This window comes from Hydra viridissima, unplaced genomic scaffold (genome assembly GCF_058129835.1).
Source record: "Hydra viridissima isolate aposymbiotic clone 2 unplaced genomic scaffold, HvirCarnegie_v1 scaffold_1, whole genome shotgun sequence".
Lineage (NCBI taxonomy): Eukaryota > Metazoa > Cnidaria > Hydrozoa > Anthoathecata > Hydridae > Hydra > Hydra viridissima.
In genome coordinates this window covers 29,000,603-29,022,420 of record NW_028324300.1, presented here as the reverse complement: position 1 = coordinate 29,022,420, position 21,818 = coordinate 29,000,603, and the positions used below count along the sequence as shown (strand labels likewise).

Sequence of the window (21,818 nt, the reverse complement as noted above, 5' to 3'; positions counted from 1 at the left end):
TGTGAAATCTTAAAAAGAGATTCTAAATCTTTTTTATCTTCTTGTGAAATCGGGCCACCGTGGTATGTTATGAATCCTTTAAGCATGTAATTAGCAGGTGGCTCTATACATGGCACTTTTGCATTATATTTTGGCCGCTTGAGGTTCATATACTTCAATGGGACTGGTTCAGCCTTAGTTCTTGATTTGTTCCAATTTCACAGTTTACTTGTGCATGCTGTTTCCTCATTTAGTTCCAGTTGAACACAAGCTGCTAATTTGAACAATAGAGCAGCAAGATGGCTACAGGCTGGTCCAAGTCCGGCCATACAGGAGCAATTACCAGTTAAAATCCAGCCCTTTTTATGCAGTGCAACCCAAACGATGTAGTCTTCGTGTCTTTGTCCTTGCCGCATACTTGGCAGATCCTATGAACAACCATAATTTAAGAAAATGTAAATAGTTACTAAATAATTTCTTTAATACTTACCTTAGTTTTCAAGTAACAGTAGTCAGTGTTTTTGGTTTTATGATAAAAAATATCATGAAGATGCCCAAAAACAAAGAAGTTGTATGCTTCTAAAGACTTATATGCTCCTATATTCTCTCTGGTGAATCGACTAGGTGTGTCAATAAGGTAGAGTTGTATATCACCATGTGATATATTAGGGAGCAGTGTCACATTGTTTTGCCAGTCATCAATTGATAATGGATCTCGCAAGACCGATCAGTTTCCAAGAGTTAATTTTTCTTCGTATTTTACATGCTCTTCATTGTTAAGAGTAAGAAAATATTTTGATTTCTTCCACATAATAAATGTTTTTTGAAGCTATTTAAATAATATATATAAAATTTATTATAGTATAATAAATTATTAAACCAGATAATATATAAAACATACTAAATTAAAATTTTATATTAGGAGAATGAAACTCTACTTATGCGGTTGTTTATGTTTATTTTCTATAATGCCGAAACCGCTTGGGACTGGGGAAAAAAAACATAACGCGTTATCACGCAACCCGTCTATATATGTTCATTAAAACAAACTTTGAACATCTCTAGTTTATTTTTAATAACTTATAACATTAAAATTAAAAATCTCTAGATTATTTTTATAAACTAATTACATCTCAATTTTATTTATAATATGTAAATAACTTAACTAAAAAAGTTATTTATTATTTTTAGTAAAAACGTCCATCTTTTTTATTTCAAATCAATCCAATTAAATCGAATGCTGATCTCTTGGAAGGGGCATTTGGTATTGAATATAACAAAAACTGCTCCCTAATATATACTGCTCCGTAATATATCACCAAATGATATATTAGGAAGCAGGGTCAAATTGTTTTGCCAGTAATCTATTGATAATGGATCTGGCAAGAACGATCCGTTTCCAAGAGTTAATTTTTTCTTCGTATATTACTTGCTCTTCATTGTTAAGAGTTAGAAAATATTTTGATTTATTCCACATTATAAATTTTTTAAGCTATTGAAATAATATATATAAAATTCATTTTAGTATAATAAATTATTACACTAGATAATATATGAAACATACTAAATTAAAATTTTATATTAGCAGAATGAAACTCTTGTTATGCGGTTGTTAATTTTTTTTTTGTTTACTGCGGAAACCGCGTTGGACTGGAGAAAAAACAAAACGCGTCATCACGCAACTCGTCTATATATATATATATATATATATATATATATATATATATATATATATATATATATATATATATATATATATATATATATATATATATATATATATATATATATATATATATTTATGATTAGTAAAAGACTTCTTCACTCGAGAGTGCTCAATAGCCTGCTGGCAAGAGCAATTACATAGAAGATACAGCAAAGGATGACAACTTTGTTGGTACTTAAAGTTTCATACCGGCGTGCCGGCAATCATCAGCCAAAATACATAATGAAAAAAACGTTACAAAAAGAGAACATTAAAGAAAAACGAAAAAACCGTTAAAAATGTCGTTAAAAAAGAATTGTTCTTATTAATGGCTTCAAATTAGTCTTTACTGTCAAATGACGCAAGCATGTGTTTATTCATATGCCTACACTTACTAACCAGCTCTTGCTTTTTATTTAATAAATTTGCGCCTCTATAGATGGCAATTTCAGTTTTTTCATTTAAACATAGAGCGCATCTTCTTGTGCTTGGTTGATAAGGTTGGCATTTCCTGATTATACTCCATTTAATAAAAGGTTTTCCGTTTTTTTCTTTTATGCGCCACACTTCCTTGGATAGTTCGGTGTCGTTTTTGTATTTTACAGTATTGAACGACTTAATGTGGTTTGCATAACGTAATTTAAAAGGCGGTTCACTTATGCCAATATATATTTTATCTAAATAGTTTGGAAGGTCTGAAGAAATAACAGCTTTGTAAAGCATGTTTTCTGTTAGGCAAAGTTGATTTAGTGGACAATGCAACCTGTTGATACAATTGCAGGATTTCTTATTTTGATCTTCAATATCTTCGATGATTTTTTGGTTATGCCAGTTTATTATAGATTTTAAATTCGGCATGCAGCTGTAACTGACTTTCAAAGTGTTTCTATTGAATATTTTGTTCAAAATATGCTTAGATGGAAAATGTTTGTCTACCAAATTAAGAAATGATTTGCCAACTTTTGTGATCACATTTTTGCTAAATGGTGGGTTGAACCATATAATGTTACGCTTTCGATTATACTTCTTTCTGGTATTATTATTAGGAGTATTGTTATATTTTAATTTATGACTATATCCTGCTTTATTTAATGCCTCCTCATAACACTTAATAGCTTTGCCGAATATTTTTTCACTGGATGAGTCTTGATAATCTGCGTTCCAATGAAATGGGTATTTGCTTAATAATATTCGGAGGATGGTTTGATTCCTTATGAATATAGTTTATTTGATTCCCTGGCTTGCTATAGGGTTGGTAAGTAGAATCGTTTAAGTTCAAAGTAATATCTAGGTAGTTAACGATTTTAAGATTGCATTTAATGGTAATGTTTAATCCATATTCTTTAAACATTTTTGTGATTGTTTTCTTGACTTTTTCCAATTCTGGGCCACTTAGATTTTCAAAAACCGCCAAACCATCGTCTCTGTAAATACCTATAAAATTTTTATTATAAACGGATGATAGCTTATCTAACAGAAATAGCCCCACTAATTCGCAAACTTCAGCCCCGTCAAATGCCCCCATTGTTACATCAAATAAACCGCATCCTTTTTTCATCCATGTCTCATTTCTATGAAACAGAAGAGATTTTCTAGAGTGGTATACTATTCTTTTTTCTTCAGCTGTAATACAAACGAATTTCTCAGCAAAGGACATCACTATTCTCAACAGTTCTTCACTAATTATTGGATAAAAATCGTTAATATCAAAAACGACGAATTTCTGTAGCTTCTTATTCGGAATGCTTTTAAACCAATCTATTACGTTCTGCGTGTTTTTCCATTGATTTAGATTCAACGTGCCCCTTATAGTATTGTTTATTTTGTCTAAAATAAATTTGCTTATTTTTCCCAACTCGTTTTTTGCAGGATTTATTAACCGTACGCTAGGGTTATTTACAAAATTCTCTTTGTGATCTTTAAGTGTTATAAAAGCGCTAGTTTCACCATTGATATGCATCTTGTTTAATTCGGTTGTGCCTGCCATGATTTCCTTACCTTCGGCATTTATTATGTTTTTAATATTATTATTAACCTTTTTATAACTTGTTGTAATGGAGTTAGTTATCAGCTTTTTGTACTCATCTTTCTTTAATCTGTACAAATTAGATGACTTGTCTGCATGTGTCATTGTAAGCGTCGAATTCCTCGTCGAAATGCCAACCTTATCAACCAAGCACAAGAAGATGCGCTCTATGTTTAAATGAAAAAACTGAAATTGCCATCTATAGAGGCGCAAATTTATTAAATAAAAAGCAAGAGCTGGTTAGTAAGTGTAGGCATATGAATAAACACATGCTTGCGTCATTTGACAGTAAAGACTAATTTGAAGCCATTAATAAGAACAATTCTTTTTTAACGACATTTTTAACGGTTTTTTCGTTTTTCTTTAATGTTCTCTTTTTGTAACGTTTTTTTCATTATGTATTTTGGCTGATGATTGCCGGCACGCCGGTATGAAACTTTAAGTACCAACAAAGTTGTCATCCTTTGCTGTATCTTCTATATATATATATATATATATATATATATATATATATATATATATATATATATATATATATATATATATATATATATATATATAGGTGGAAAAAATAATAAATACACTATCTAAACATTTCGAAAAATGCTTTTTATTCACAGCAATTAATGTTAACTGATATTAATTTTTTATGTTTTTATAAACTTTATTCTTAAAAACCATATTTTTAAAAAAATTATAAAATGTTTTTCAATTTTTCTCATGTTACCAACAATTTTGTTTAAATTAGGCGGAAATTTACTGGAAAAAATAATAAATACAGAAATGGTTATTTGATCGTTTATTTAAAAAAGTCAAGAAAATTCAATGTTTATAAAGTAAATATTTAACAAAAGAAATTAAAAGCAGTTAGAGACAAAAACAAGCTTTTCTTTTTTTGAAAAAGGTTTATGAAACACTTATATATTTAATATTTACCAAAATTGTCTAATATTTTGATGCATGTCCTTCTTTTTTTTTTAACTTCGATTAGTCTTTTGGTCATGCTGTTGACCAATTTAACGCATCTTGATAATGGAATACCGTACTATGATGTTTTCACAGCTTTCCACAGATCCCTTTTGTTCCGAGGCTTTTGTTTTGCAACCTTATCCTTTACAATTTTCCATAAATTTTCTATTGGATTTAAACCTGGTGATTTTACTGTTCAATCCAATTGTTTTATACCATTATTTTGGAACCATCTTTTTGTGGATGTTTTGGATCGTTAACTTGTTGAAATATCCAGAGCAACGGCAGGTTATCCCCAGCATAAGGAAGCATTATTTCTTCAAGGGTATTAGTATAAACATCAGCTATCATAGTGTCTGTTATTAAATAGATAGGACCAATACCAGATGACGAGAAACATCCCCACACCATAATGCTTCCATCACCAAATTTAAGTGTTTTTTTAGTGTAATGTGGGTCAAACTCTTTATTTTGTGTTCTGCGGACAAGCTGGTTACCATCTGATCCAAAGATATTAAATTTAGATTCATCTGTCTAAAAAACTATGCCCCAATTCTTATTTGTCCATGCAGAATATTTATGACAAAACATTTTTCTAGCTTTTATATGTCGTTTTTTCAATAAAGGCACACCTCTAGGTGATCTTGAAAAACAAATTAGCTTTAACTAAACGTCCTCTAATTGTTTGTGCAGTTACATTTAACTCTAAGTTTTTTTAAATGGTGTTGCTGGAGATAAATGGATCTTTTTTATCTTCACGAAAAATTAATTTATCTTCTCCCTAATTTGTTATTATTATAGTTATATGATTTATTACTATTCACGTAGGATGGTCATATCAGTTTGAGGGGGAGTGACTAAAACAGCCAGGTTTGGCAAATTGAAGGGGAAGGGAAAGGGCAACTTGAAGGGGAAGGGAAATTGACCCTCTTTTAAATATATATGGGGGGAGAGGCTATTACCCCTTCCAAATCCTCTTCCTACGAGGTATTAATAATAACCGGAGTCAAACATATTTGAAAAGTAATAACAGTTGAAAATTAAAGAAGACAAAGATTAATGATTACTATTTATTATTTTTTCCAGTAAATTTCCGCCTACTTTAAACTAAATTCACAGTGTCACGAAATGACTTTTAATTCGAACCTCTTGTCCCGAGAAAACCCTTTAAAGGTTTGAGAGTACACATGTGTAAAATAACACTAGAGTTGGTTTTGAAATCTTTCATCATCGTCCGAGAAAGAAAAATCAGTTTAAAGTTTTTAATTTTATTGCTCAGAATAAAAATTTTACAAAAAAATAATTTCTTTAAAAAAATCTTGTTCTCTATTATAACATAAATTTCTTCAACATATAAAGTGTTTGCAACTCTAAACAAAGCAAAACCAAAAAAAATACATACAAACTATTCTTGAAAGACAAACAGTTTTCTACTTTCAGCTTTCAAATTCAAGCTGTGAAAAACATTGATAATTTTAGATACTTATACAAAATTATTCTACTCAATTGATTAAGAAGCAAGCCTTTATTAAACTCTAACATAGCATATGTAATTAATAACTGTAAATGTCTCTTCCACAAATAGAAATCAAAATAAATGTTTACTGTTACACTCGATCAAACAGTTTCGAAGATTCCTGGGATAATCCCGATGGATGGCTGGCCTCTTGAAACGTTGCCGATGAAGACTGAAGTTGTGGTGAAGTGACTCTGTGGCTTGCTCAGAAAAGATGCCCAGAGAGTGGTTGTGGCGATCAATAAACTGTGTCACATGGAAGAAAACAGCATGTGCTTTGGGGGTAACACTTGTGTTTGGAAGGTTGAGATAGGAAGCTTTAAACTCTTCAATAAGCTCACAGTAGTTCTGTTGGAGTGTATTCCCAAAGCAGGCATGAACAACAGCATCAAATTTTCTGAGGGTTTCAATAAATGGAAATGCCAAAAAGCAAGCATGCTTCTCTGCAAGTTGTTGAAGTGAGTCAACATTTCTCAAAAGCTTTCTACACTCATTGGCAGCAAATTGTCCTCCATGAAAAGGTTGTTGTTGAATGTTGATCATCTTTGGCCACTCATCTGCATTTTGCCAAACCTGACAGAGGTTCTTAAAGAGGTGGTTCACAATACCAATGAGAAGGTGAAGTTCCATAGGAGGAATAAAATCTAGGACAAGAGTATCATCAGAAAGTCTTATTATTGGCTGGTGAACAACATTTTGAAAGTCCCTTGCCTTTTTTGTTTGGGCACCGGCTGCTTGGAAGCCTTCAAAATCAGAACGAATGGAGCCAAATGTTCGAAGCTCACCACTGTGATGAATATTCTTTGACTCAATGTCACACCAGGTGCAAGGGTGTGCACTAGAGTGAGATTGCAAGCCACAAATTATGTTAGCAAGCTTCATGTCGCATGGCAACACAAAAGACATTCTCTCTAAACACTGTTTATCCAGGATTTGTTTGACATTGTCATAGTTTTCAGAGACATTTTCTGCAATGGCCACCAAAAGTTGACGCTTCACTCCTGAGTCTTTGAAATTTTTAAAGAGAGGTTTCTTTGATGGAGGAAATGTATCTGGTGTTTCTAAGCTCATAATACCAAAAGAAACTTTCACGAACCCGCCTCCACCATCTATCCCCACCTTAATAAGCTGGTCTGACTGAGGGCCTCTGACTTCAGCAACAGTGTTTCTTAATGACTCCATTTCATTGCAGTACACCAATAAATGTTTAGACTCTTGGCTAGTGCTTTTGGATGTATCAGTAATTTCTGAGGTGACAAAGAGGTCAGAAAGTTGCTTTCCAAGAGATTCAAACTTTTCTCTGAAATTTTTCTCCACAACACGCTGTGGAACTACTTTGTTTAGAGTTGAAGCAAGCATATTCATTCCTCTATTTGAAAGACCAATCTGGTTTTGAACTTGTACTAGATGTTGTGCAGTCAAGGTGGGTGTAGATGAAGGAAATAATTCTCTTTGTCGCGATGGACCTGCAAAAAATCACAGAAAGTTACCATTGTATCATTTCCGAAATTCATAGTGTATATTTTATTGCTATGCCCTTTGACAAAAGTTTTTTTTGTTTAAAAAGTACAGTTTTTACCTGGAGTTACTGGAAAGGGTCTTCCTACTCCTTGATTGAGACGGACAGTGCCATGGGGGGAAGGAACTTTGTTGGCAATTACAGAAACAGCCACTCTTTCTGCTGCTTTTTTGTCCTTTTCTGCAACTTCGAGTAAGTTCTGTCGTAACATTGCTTTAGTACAGACATGAGGGATGCCTCTTCCTATCAATGAAAAGCATGCTGAACATCTTTTCTCAACAATTGGCTGTTCTATAAGCTGACTGGCAGTGTTTGTTGCTCCACTTATCTGAGGGCTTCTGAATTTTGCTTTTCCCACACTACAAATCAAGCAATCACATGCTGATTCTCTTGTTGCAGGACGGATCTTTATGTTTTGATAGTCTGGCAAGGAAGGAAGTTGGAAATCTCTTCCTTCACCTTTTCTTCTGAGACTTACTCGACAGTTTTCACAGATTCCAATTGGTACTCTTTGGTCTTCAAAGTTGATTCTTTGGCCCAAAATTTCTTGACTGCGTTTAATCATAAAATCAGTCAGCTGCCTGTTAGCTTTGTTCATACAGAGAAAACAGACAGTTTTCCTGTTGTCTTCATGAGTTTTTGCTTGGTTAGGCATTTTGAAAAATGACGCACACCTTGTTCTTTTAAAACGGTTTCTAAACTGTTTGCAGGTTTTTGCCGGAATTTTTTAGTTAATTATTTTTTTGTTAAAATATTTTGTTTGTACTATTTGTAAAACAAATAACCAAAATAGACAGTTTTTTTGAGAAAGAAAAAAAAACTCTTAGTTTATTGACCTTATTAAATAAGCATAAAATTAGAAACTTTAAACTGATTTTTCTTTCTCGGACAATGATAAAAGATTTCAAAACCAACTCTAGTGTAATTCTACACACGTGTACTCTCAAACCTCCAAAGGGTTTTCTCGGGACAAGAGGTTCGAATTAATAGTCATTTCGTGACACAGTGTATTCGTAGCACAAATAAATTATAAAAGTTTTACAAATATGTATAAAAATTTCTGAAGACAGATACATCAAAATTAAAATAAACATACCAAAAAACATATTTTGGTAAATATACATATCTAATTCATATTCAAAATACAAATGTATGATAAACTGCGAAAAAAAGTTATTATACGGATAACTCGTAGTTAAAGCATATAGATATATAATATATAGAGAGTGAAATCGTTATGCATCCAGAAAACTGCTCGATCGATCAAAAGTGGGCAAAACAGCTTCAATTTAGAGATATGGCGCGCAAGAAACAATGCAAAAATGATATCTTGTTTATCTGGCTTAATACTAATATGGTTTGCAACTTACAAGCATTTTGTGTAAAATGTTCTGGTAGATAATTTCAAAAATATAAGTTACTGAGTTAACTTTTTATGCTGTTCGTTTTAGCTGTGCCATGTGAGAGTATTCCTGTTTTAACAAATAGTGTGGCAAGTTGCTTGCAGGGCTCTACTGGAGACAGCTGTACTTTTAAATGTAATGATGGCTATTCATTAGTTGGATCTTCTGAGCGTGTTTGCCAACCCAATCATAAATGGAACGGAACGCTAGCCCAGTGTCAATGTAAAAACATTTATCAGTATAGCTTAAGTTTGAGACTATCTTTAGTCGCCAACTGTACATTACACATTAACAAAGTTGATTAGGCATTTTGCGTTCTTTAATTGCCGCGGTTATTTTCCTGCTTTTAGTTATAATACTCTCCTCCAATGTTCCGAATATAATGTTAATGCACTCTTTATTGTCTTTGTGTAGCTTTACCATGCCAGAGCATACCACCCACGGTGGTTTAATTTTAAACATTTGCGGACATTTATGATGCGCATGCGCTACTTTAAAAACAACAACAACATCGAAATTTTGATTTTTTTTTTGCAATGGTCTTTTACCGTAACCTAATAAAAAAGGTCATATCATTGCTTTGAAGATGTATATACCAAATATAAATTTATAAACTGATAAAATGTGTGGCCAAGGAAAACATATTTTATTTGAAATACTCAAATTTATTAATTTTTATGTGATAAAATACGCAGTAAAGTCGGAAATTATTTTATGGTCATCTTTACTACTAAAACATAATAATTAAGCGTTTATTAGAATTTTTATGCTTTAAAGCTATATATATTTAAAAAAAAGATGGTTTAAACTTTATAATAAAAAAGAAATCAGAGTCCGGTTACTTTTTTAAGTTTAAAAATTTTGTACATCAAATCTTCTACTTTAGCAATAAAAACAGTCTCATGAAACCAAACTAAAAAAATTATGCAGAATATGTGGAGAAAGTCTAGATAATGATAGTGTTCTTTTAACAAAACATATTTTTAGAATAGAGTTTTGTTTTTTTATCCGAATCGATAAGGACCACCCAAATATGCATCCTCAAAAAATGTGTTATAGATGCTTTTCAATATTAAGAAATATTGAAAAAGGTTCAAACACTGAACTAAAATTAAGATCTTGGCCTGAAAATTGCCATGCAACTGAATGTGTTTGCTTTAAAGCCAATAAAGGAAGAAAAAAAAAAGAAAAAGATAAGTGGAAGACCTTTAAGTATTAGTTATAGTGAAAATATTTGGACTAGACATAAAATAAATAACATACAATCTAAACTTTTACCTCAAGCAAAATTTAATCTTAAACTGCAAGATATTAACTGCATCTTAAACCCTCATGTGCATCTTTGTGTGTGTACTATTTGCAATGACATTATGCATAAACCGATTATTATAAAAAACTGTCTTCATTCATTCTGCTCAACATGTCTATTACCACTTATCATTGGCAAACTAATATCAAAAACAAAATGCCCTAAATGTTCCTTTTCAATTCCAAGTGATGGGTTAATTTCATCAACCAATGTAATTGAAATGATAGAAAATTTGCAAGAAGTATGCAAGCAAGGTTGTGGTAGGTTGTTTAAAGTCACACAACTGTCAGAACGAAAGAGTCATCAAAAAACTTGTCAGACAACTCCGATATCAAATTCAACAACATCAATATCATCGTCATCAACTTCACAAATAAACTTTTCAGATATATTTGCATTGGATTCAACAAGTATTATACCAAGAATTATTGAAGATGCTGCTCTGCATGTAATAAAACAAAAAATGTCTCAAACAACATCCAATGTAATTGAATTTCCGACAGATGGACCAAGGGTAAGACTATCTTTACAAAAACAGAGACTGTAAAATTACTATAACAAAACAAAAATGCTTTTAATTTTATAATAGGAAACTATAGTATGATTTTTTGAACATTTTAACTAAATTACACAAAATTTTAGCCCTTATGCTTTACATCAACACCAATAGCCTACAAAGAAAGTTCAGATGTATGTTTACGCACAATTCGCAGAAGACAATTACAGCTAAAACATAATATGAGCAAAACATGTGGAGAAAGCATCAGTTCTACAATCAAGCAAACTGCTACTCTTTTGAAATCTTTTAATGAAAATGAAAAAGAATATATTCTGAGCAAATCAAATATTTCCAAAGCCAGAATATCTGCTGAAGAAATGATCAGTTTAAAAGCAAACATGAACAGTACTTATGTCAACATGAAAATATTATCTAGGTACACAAGATTGCAATTATTATATAGAAATCTTGAAAAGACAAATTCAATACTTTTAATAGTTATTGATAATAAAAAAAAACACATTATTTTAGGTGGTTGAAAAACAACAATGTAATATGTGCTTCTAATGCAAAACAAAGAAATGTGGCTAAGAAATGGTTATGTGATGATCTTATTGTTAAAAACGCTCCATTTATGGTTGAAAAATAAGGTTCAAAAGGTTCTTATGAAATCAAGGAATTGCCATGTGCATATATCAAAAATCTACAAGGACATATAATAAATGTACTAGATAGACTAGATAGGTACAAACAAATCTTTTTTAAAAAATACTTTAACATACTACAATAAATTAAATGCAATACTATAAAAACAAAAACTAATTTTTCTTGTTTTAATTTTAGCAACAACCTCTTATTATACAACAAGATTAAAGACAATGAAATCCATATAAAAATAGGAGGTGACTATGGAGGTGATTTATTCAAAATGTTTTATCAAGTAGCGAATGTGGAAAAGCCTAATGCCAAAACTAATACAACAATATTTAATATATTTGAGGCAAAGGATTATAGCACAAATTTGAAAATTTCATTGGCAAGATTTACATCAGAAATTGATTTGTTGCAAAAAATGATTTGGAAGTAAGAACATATTACAAAAGATAATTCAATTATTCAAAAACATCCAACCAATATTTGACATAAACAAAATCATCAACTATTCATTTCTTACCACAATTGTCAGGATTATGATAGATTACAGTTTCTTTTTAAAGAAATGTATAATAATTTAATTCTGTTCAATTTTAGAGAAAAACAGATTCGCGTATTTGTATTCGGTGATTATGAATTCTTGTGTGCAATTTATGGAATAACTGGTGCAACTGGTGAGTACATACTTAATACAGATTTCTTTAAAAAAACTCATCTGGGCTAGATAAATGCAGCATGATTTATTTTGTTTTCTTAACACAAACTTGTTCAATTACTTTAGGTAGACACTCATGCCTGTTTTGCAACATCACAAGTCAAGGAATGTCAAATCCAATTAATGATAACATTGAAATGCGATCACTTAAGACACTGGACTTATCTCTAGCAAAATTTAACAACCATGGTGCAGATCCCAAGTTTGCCAAGTTATGCGACAATGTTATTGACCAACGGTTGTTCAATGTGCCACTTGATCAGGTGCTTTGCTTTTATTCATTATTCACATTATTTTGATTTTATTTATTAGGCATTATTCGCAAATTCACATGAATAATCGTAAACAATGTAATACAATATTGTTTACGACTTATACAGTTATTGGTGGGCTAAATATAAATGGTGGTGTATGCAATTGTAAATTATAATATAAACTCTCTTGTACTATTAGATAGGAGTTCCTGCTTTACATATCTCACTTGGTATATACTTAAAGTTTTTCAACATGTTAGAAGACTCTTGTCACACAATTGACATAAAAATTGCAGGTCGAATGGCAGTAACCAACCGAACGCTTGACTGTGAGGAATTTAATGCATATATAGAGCACCAGCACCAAATAAATCAACTTCAAATAAGTATTCAAGAACTTGAAGATAAAACTCGTGTTATAACAGAAGCACTTGAAATGCAAATACTTTTTAACCCTGAAAACGAAGAAAAAATTAAATTAGTATTTGAACCTCACCTGATGCACTTTGGTAAGAAAAAGAAAGAACAGGTAACTACTTTAAATTTTATTATCTACTAAAAATATTTAATTTAGATTGGTAATTAAACCCGGAATGACTCAGCTGAGAATTTTATACATTGGAATATTTAAGTTTCATTTTATTGATTAGATTTTTTTGAATTTATCTTAAAAACATATTTAATCATAGATCTCAGAACTGAAAATACTCCTTGAAGCAAATCATATAAAGAAATCATTTGGGCCACTTGTAAACAAACTTGATAACGTACTTAACTCATTAGGAGTACAAAGACAAGCATATCACGGGAAAAGTTTTGTTGGTAATCATGTTCACAAAATGTTAAAGGTAAAATAATATCTAATATATATTTCCTAAATTTATAAAATCTACTCTTTACTAAAAACAAAGTTTACATAAATTTAAATTTACAATACAATATAAATATATGTATATATGTGTGTGTGTGTGTGTGTGTGTGTGTGTGTGTGTGTGTGTGTATGTGTGTAAGTGGAATAGATGGCTAATACTAACATTATTAGACATAACTAGATACATAATTAACAACAGTTACTACATATAATACATATTTCACAATTATTTTATATATTAAATTAGGAGAAAAGTATCCTTGAACTTTGCAACTCCATACCAAACCTTGTAGTTGAACTTGGGTTTAATGACACTGATATACACAGAGAAACTGTTGAAATTTGTAAAAACTTTGAGGTACTCTTCTCTAAATTTGGAATATGTCACAAGCTTATTAACTCCTGCAATCAGTTCAATGAAGATAACAAACAGGAGCTTGGTATGTCATATGTCATATTTTTTGAAATAATTGTGTTATATATATATATATATATATATATATATATATATATATATATATATATATATATATATATATATATATATATATATATATATATATATATATTATTGGTTACAGAAAATCAAATCAAAGATTTTATGAAGTACTTCCGTGAAAACTGGCCAAACGCTTCAATCACACCCAAGCTTCATATGCTGGAATACCATGCATTACCTTTCATTAGAAAATGGGGAGTAGGACTAGGTACTTATGGAGAGCAAGGTGGAGAAAGTATTCATGCTGAAATCAACCGCATGAAGAGTACCTACTGCCATATGAAAGGACTACGTAGATTAAAAAGCATAATGAATGAGCATTTCATAAAAAACAACCCAACTGTAAAAAAATACCAAAAAAAAGCTCAGCCAAGAAAAAGAAAAATTGTAGATACTAAAAATAATCCGATAAAATACTGCAAAATGATTTAAAGAAAATAAATGGCAGCATTAAAGCCTGCATAATATTTTTGTCAGTATTTTTAACCTTTCAAATAAAAAGAAAACTTACCAATCTTTAAAAGCATTATACTATCACAAAAAAAAGTAACCGGTTTTCGATTTTTGCTTTAAATGATTCACAAACTTTTACATTTTCAAAAAAAATCAAGATAGTCACTAAAAAATTTAAAACTTCAGAATATAGACTATAATGTAAGCACAGGTTAAACTCCGCCTAAAAAACAGCTAAGTTTCACTTTAGTCCCACTTCTATTTTATTTGTACAATTATTTAAATGATAGCTTTAATGACACATACCATACCTAAAGTATTGTTTTGATATCATTTCTTATGGACTTTTTAGAAATATCTACAAATAAATCTAATTTGAAGTTTAGGCAATTTTATAAGTTGTTCTTTGTTTACTTGCGAACATTGTTGTTTACCAACATTTGAGCAAAATATAACGCATGCGCATGATAAATGTCCATTACTAAATCACCGTGCACCGTTAGCAAACGGTTTAGCAAGTTGCTTGCAGGGCTCTACGGGAGACTGTACTTTTGAATGTAATGATGGTTTTTCACTTATCGGTTCACCACTGCGTGTTTGCCAATCTAATCATCGATGGAGTGGAACACTGGCAAGTTGCCAAGGTAAACTAGTTTAGTTTTAATTAGGGGTTTGCAGTTAAGGGTAGTTTTTGTCTAACTAAAATTAGTCGACTAACTTTTTAGTTTAACCAAGGACCTATTATTAGATGGACGTTCAACGCATTGCTTCATAAAAAAGATATGCGTGTTACGGTATTGTTTAGATAACAATAGCAAAACAATTGATGATAATTGCGAAACCGGGGAGTATTTTTATTTTTTTCGAAAAAAGATGGTCTCGACTATCCAATAAAATATTTTTAAAAATAATTTTCTGAGCAGCTATGCATAATATGAGTATGACAGAAAACTTCTATGTTAATCAAGAAGATTATTCTTTTTTGCTTGAAAATATTGATAACAAAATTGAAATGGTTGTGGATGATTTTATTGAGATAGATCTTGAAGAGTTAGCGGACTTGTTATCAGAGGATTTTGAATTGGAGCTCATACACCAGCAATTCTTACAAAGAAGCTGATTGTAGAAGAAGAAACCAAAATGCTGAAAAAAACAGAAGAACGCTTAACAACTAAATATACCTGTCCGAAATGTCACAATAAATATCTTAAAGAATCGAATTTTAAAAAGTATGAAAGGAAATGTTACATTGGCACTAAAGGTGTGTTTATACTCACATGTTGTGGAACTTAACGTCTAAACTGGTGCTAATTTATATTTGCAAATACTCCCAGATTATGAAAATATTGTAATAATTCTTAATTTTGATTTTAGAAACTAATCAAAACAGTAAATTGTTGTAATGTACTATTGAACTTCCATATAGAAAAATGCAAGTTGTCTTTATTACATTTCTTACATTTACTGGTGTAAGAAAATGTACACAGTTAAAAAATGGCTAGTTAAAGGTAATAGATGATTGACTTTTGTTACTCTTTAACCTGGATTCCATTACAGGCAAGTTAGTATGGTAGATGGTACTAAAATCACAACAGACATCTGAACATATTAATGAACAATCTTTATGTCTAATAATTTTAAAGTTTTTAACTGTATTGCCTTCTTTCATTTCAGTTATTCCAACATCCTCATTTGATGTGCTTCGGAAATTTTTAAAATCAGAAAATTTATTTCTGATTAGAAAAAAAGGTAGTGGAAGTCATTATTACATTTACAGATGTTTATGCATGAAATATTGGAGAATATGATATTAGCAGATTGAAGATTTAGTAGATCTGGAAGAGATTTGTTAATATTATTGGATAATGGCACTTCACGATTTAAAACAATTAGTCTCCACATGCCTTTTGATTGGCGATAACTAATGATTTTAACTATTACAAAATAATTTTTGTTATTTTGATTGTAACAGTCAAAGCCATGTTTTGATGCAAATGCTTTTAACTGTTGATGAATACTTATCACACGTACTTTTTTATTTCTTCCAACTCTTGTGAGTGTGTTACATACATCACAGATTTCTGTGTGTTCAGAAAAAGTGAAGAATTTATCATTCCTCTCAGCTTCAAAGCCTTTTTTTGATTTTAAATCTAACCTGCATAAAACCATGTAACATGATTTGCATAAATATTTAGGATGAGCTTTTTGATTGTCTGAGGTTTTATCCAGTTTGTAAAAACTAAGAGTTGCTTGTTTAAAGGTAACAACAGGTTTGATCTGATGGTGACTATCCTGTTTTATTATGCAGCCACACTTTCTACATAAATGTTTTAAATATTCCTTATGAAGTTTCATTATTTATCCAGTAATGAGATAATAGATAGGAATATAAGATTACTTGTTTTGATATATCTAGAAAAGGTTAAAAATAAGGTTGTACATCACTTGTAGAAGGCTCAAGAATATGCAACGGAAGGAATGGTCTTATTATTTTTATTATCATGTTGTTACTATTAGTAACAACAGTAATGATAAAGATAATAAGATCATTATAAGTTAAAGTACCTTCAGATGACTGTTTAAAATTGCTTTATCACAAAAATGCTCATTAAAAATACATTCTTAATATTACTTTCCAACTTCTGAAATCAATAGTTTTTTATGAACTTTAAGATGCTTTTAGTTATAATACCTTTAGACAAAATGCGATTTAGGTATCGAAAATTAGAAAGTTTATAACTAGGACGTTCGCGAAAAAAAAAAACAAATTCAAGAGAAAACAAAAGCGACGCAAATAAGTTCGACATTTCCGACAAAAATAAGAAATACTCTCTCGATGGCTCCGCGCAAAATCGGACTATCTGCAATCTCCGCGGAAAACAAATTTGGCATATCTGCAATCTCCGCCAAAAACAAAATTGGCATATCTGCAATCTCCGCGTAAAACAAAATTGGACTATCTGCATTTTTGCCAGATACATTTTTGGACTATCTGCGTTTTTCGGGTGCATAAATTTTTGGTGGTGTTTCTTTAAATATTTGAAGTTTTTTATAAAATTCTACAATTTTTTTAAATAGCGATTATTTAAACATTTATTAATAGCGACAAAACCTTGATCATAACTTGATTAAGTTTGTGAGTAATCAAGTAGTTTTAGTTAAGATAAATATGTTAAAAATAACTTATGTTATTGTTAATAATAATATAGCATATGTAACAAAACATTGTTATGTTACATACTAATTGCTAAATTCATCATACATACTTTGTCAATTTTATTTAGCCTTGTTGTTGTGACTAATAAGTTTAGATCAAATTAAATTCTTGTTATGTTATGTTGCAATGTTGCTAAGTGGTCTTTATACACAAGATCTGCATATAAATATATACAGGATGTCTGCGAAATCAGGGAAATGCCAGGGAATTCGGATATCTTCAAAATAATCAGGGGATTATCAGAGAAATTAGGTTAAATTTTAGAAAAATCAGGAAAGATGAGTCTTTATCAAACTTATATAACTTAAATAAGTTGTATATAGTTCACGTAATCTAAAAGTTTATTTGGCAGATAGTTTTATGAACTTCTCTTGATATATTTAATGTGGGTTGTATTATTGTTTATATTTTTGCAGTTGAAGAGCATTTTTCTAAACGAGAAATAGGTAAATATCAGGGAAAAGCTAGGGAAATCCAACTTGTAATATTGGCAGACACCCTGTGTGTGTGTATATATATATATATATATATATATATATATATATATATATATATATATATATATATATATAAACTATGTTAGTGTATTCTATAAATAGAGTGCTCAATGGTCTTAAAGAGCAGAGCAGTAATAAATTAGTAAAAACACTTATCTAATTTTTTCTTCCACAACTTGTTTCACCATCAATAAGTAATCAGGAAGGTTAACAAATTAATCATTAGTTAACATGTTATATATTAACCTTATATATTTATAAACTTATCTTTCACCATCACTAGGTTCATCAGACTTCCTGATGAACCTACTGATGGTAAAACAAGCTGTCAAAGAAAAAATTAGATAAGTATTTTTGCTAATTTATATATATATATATATATATATATATATATATATATATATATATATATATATATATATATATATATATATACAGTGGCGGCCGGTGACAATAAACTTTGGTGGGGCCAGCAAATATTAACCAAAAAATATCGCAAATTTTTGAACTTAGCGATGTTTTTAAGGTTCTTTTCTTCAAGGGCCAGTTCAATGAGGCCCTGCGGTGCGTTTTTTCGTCCCATCTGAAAGCACTACAAATTCTGCGCGCGCATCAAAAATAATATTACTACAAACAGAATAAATAGGGCCAGTAAAAATCGGCCCAGCCGTTATTGGCAATGAATTAAAATAACGCTACAATACTTTGAATAAATTGCAAATAAACATATTACTTATAAAGTAATATAGTTTAAAATTAGAACTAACTTAGAACTATTTATTTTTATAAAACCTGTCTGCAAATAGTTTAGGCTAATAGTTGCATGTTTAGATATATATAAATACATAATTACATTACCAAATACTTTATCTTAAATAAATATAAGTGGGGCCGGGCCCCTATGGCCCCTATTGACGAGCCGCCACTGTATATATATATACACACATATCACAATAATTTTGTGTATATATAAATATATGTATGTATATATATATACTATACGTGTATATATAAATATATGTATGTATATATATAAATATATGTATATATATATATATACATACATATATTTATATATACACATATATATACACACACGCATTTATAAATATATAATATATATATATATATATATATATATATATATATATATATATATATATATATATATATATATATATATATATATATATATATATATATATATATTGTAACCTAGATCGTAACTAACAAAATTATTGTTATTAATCTATTTTTGTTCATTAAGCAATCAAACTATGTGGAGTTTTCTTTGTTGTCTACTTAAAACCATTCTTTTTTGGAGATGCCACTTAACTGAACACAAACTAGTTAAAAACTCATGCATGAGTATTAAACATTATGGTTTCCAACTTTTCTTAAACTTGGTTTATCAATAATTAGGATCAAAATCAAACTGAACCTAAGGTTCAGTTGGATTTGAGCTCTAAACCATTAAACATTGGTTTAATCAGATGTCACCTCAACTGCAGTGATGATCAAACAATTTTGGTCCAATTATATTTGATAATTTTTTTATATCCAAGACTTTGGGATGTAATGATATATAAAAAAGGGTTGTAATTTTTTTACTATGATAGTAATAACTATGATACAATCAAAAATAGCTGTATTTTTTCTATAAAAGAATAATTACAAAATAACAAAAAACTGCTGTTTTAAATAAACATATCCTTAACTTGCACATTGATCTGAATATCAGGCTTTTATTACTTTTACAGTATACCCAATATAATAAATTATCACATTTGTAATAGACAATATTAATTACTTGAATTTAAATTATAGTCACATTTAGGTAACTTTTAACTTTAGAAATTATAATTTAACATACAAACACAACTTATCTAAAAACATCTATAATTTTGTAGTCCTAACATATTTTTAAGATCTAACATATTTTATTTGACGATAGCAATTATACACTTGAATTAATTAATTTTGTAAGCTAAACAAACCAACTTGTTATTTTCACATTTAACCAAAACATGACTGACTGCTATATGCTATATAGTATACGTATATAGTATAGATAACACAGTAACACTACTTTTTTTTTTTCTGTTGAAAATAGACAAACTTGAAAAACACCAAACAATGTTTCGAATAAGCCTCGTAAAACTGTAAAACGTTTTCTTAATCCAGCAGCATTTTAATTTCAAATTAAATTTGAATACATAAAATTGGTTTTGCGATCAGCTACACTTTGATCAATTCATGATGTGTATACGCTTACTAAGTTCAGACTTGAGATTAAAGTAGATGCAGACTGTTCTTATTTTAGCCGCTAAAATGATGTTCTAAAAATATTGTAAATTTTTCATTTGCATTAACATACCATATGTCATATAACTATTTAAAATAATTACTTCTAAACAAAATCAAATGTGGCAAGTGAAACTTTGTGTTAAAACTTAAACAGATTTATATCTCAGGAATAGATGGAAAATAATGCAATTACTGTCTTATTATTAACAACTTATTTCATGAGATCTGCCATTTGTAGTGAAATCACATTTTGACAAGGCGCATAATTTCATGCAATAAAAACTTTGAACGCCCGGAGAATGCAGATAGTTCAAAAATAAAGCTGGCGGAAAATGCAGATAGTCCAATTTTGTTTTACGCAGAGATTGCAGATATGCCAATTTTGTTTTTGGCGGAGATTGCAGATAGTCCGATTTTGCGCGGAGCCATCGCTCTGATTTGAACCTTAAAGTGGGAAGCATAATCTGAGAATGGGGTGAAAAGAACACTAAAAATCTCTTTTTCGACCTTTAAACTATATCATAGCAATTTCAATTTAACAAGGAAAATTTGCTTCACTTTACTCTATCCACTCTAGTCAACCATATATAGCCGTTTTGCAAAAGCCTAGTTTTAGACGTCAAAGTTTAAATACAGTTAAATTTTTGTCAAGCAAAGTTCATAGCTCAAATCAACTTTTTTCAGATTTGTAAACTATTCTTGATTAATTTTTTTGTCTTTTATAACCATAAACTTCTGTAAACGTATAATTATAATGGGTTTACGGAAGGAGGTTATTTGACGTAAATTTGACGGGTAGTAGTCGGAATATCTGTATCATGAATTTAGAAAATTGACGGTAACACGTATAGTTTTTGGCTAATTGGCTGCACCTTTGATCTAAAACAATCCGTTGAATGTCCATCTATTAACACGTCCTTGGTCTAATTACAGTTAGTTGACTAAAACAAGATTTAGTGCTTAAAAAACTGAATAGCCTATGCTAAGAAATTATATGAACATAATATGAATTATGACAAATAAATCAATTTAAAGACATTATTCAAAATTTATTCTTTTTAAAAATTTTAAAATACGTAATATAATTTGCGACAATTAGGTAATAAAATTCTTTTTTTTATACCTAGCATTGCCCCAAACTTTCTTTTATTGCATTAAGTAAAAATTGGTTTGTTAGCAGAACAACTCCGTCAAAAACAGCTGGTAATTTATAAAACGAAAACATAATTAGTTATTAGCATTTTAATAATAATTTTTAAAAGAAAAACAAAATTGAGAGTTGAACAAGATGTTCAATTACACAATATAGAAATAATAAAAAACATTAACTGCCTAACTGTTTCAATCTTTTTGTTATCATTGTAAATATCTACATTTTTATGAGTGTAGAACGAAATAAATTAGGTATTATTCAAAGAATCATTGC

At 29.9% G+C, this 21,818-nt stretch overlaps 4 protein-coding genes and 1 pseudogene across 7 annotated transcripts in view; 4 read left to right on the top strand and 1 right to left on the bottom strand.

Moving 5' to 3' along the window:
* Positions 1-6,229: 6,229 nt before the first annotated feature.
* LOC149894369 (uncharacterized) lies at positions 6,230-8,509 on the bottom strand. The gene is made up of 2 exons (XM_090076838.1): positions 7,775-8,509; positions 6,230-7,661 (listed from the first exon to the last, which is right to left on the bottom strand). Exons 1-2 carry the CDS (start codon positions 8,367-8,369, stop codon positions 6,268-6,270), a joined length of 1,989 nt encoding a protein of 662 aa, XP_089932964.1. The 5' UTR covers positions 8,370-8,509; the 3' UTR covers positions 6,230-6,267.
* Positions 8,510-9,075: 566 nt separating this feature from the next.
* The window catches only part of LOC149894364 (E-selectin-like), a 35,342-nt gene continuing 22,599 nt past the window's right edge, over positions 9,076-21,818 (top strand). For 2 of the 4 annotated variants that reach the window (XM_090099074.1, XM_090099063.1), the window contains exons 1-3: positions 9,135-9,339; positions 9,532-9,556; positions 14,870-15,015. In XM_090099074.1, the coding sequence (XP_089955200.1) occupies positions 9,150-9,339; positions 9,532-9,556; positions 14,870-15,015 (361 nt within the window). In that variant the 5' untranslated portion in view covers positions 9,135-9,149. Of the gene's footprint in view, positions 9,340-9,531; positions 9,557-14,869; positions 15,016-16,045; positions 16,383-21,818 lie in introns of those variants that run through there. The other 2 variants (XM_090099092.1, XM_090099083.1) reach the window with 2 other exon arrangements.
* LOC149894368 (uncharacterized) lies at positions 10,034-11,464 on the top strand. The gene is made up of 2 exons (XM_090069590.1): positions 10,034-10,940; positions 11,069-11,464. The coding sequence occupies exons 1-2, from the start codon at positions 10,254-10,256 to the stop codon at positions 11,462-11,464; spliced, it is 1,083 nt and encodes a 360-aa protein (XP_089925716.1). The 5' UTR covers positions 10,034-10,253.
* Positions 11,564-14,645, top strand: LOC149894367 (uncharacterized). The gene is made up of 8 exons (XM_090099050.1): positions 11,564-11,669; positions 11,769-12,008; positions 12,177-12,253; positions 12,361-12,557; positions 12,748-13,077; positions 13,238-13,396; positions 13,667-13,859; positions 14,001-14,645. The coding sequence occupies exons 2-8, from the start codon at positions 11,854-11,856 to the stop codon at positions 14,348-14,350; spliced, it is 1,461 nt and encodes a 486-aa protein (XP_089955176.1). The 5' UTR covers positions 11,564-11,669; positions 11,769-11,853; the 3' UTR covers positions 14,351-14,645.
* LOC149894366 (uncharacterized) lies at positions 15,050-16,039 on the top strand (annotated as a pseudogene).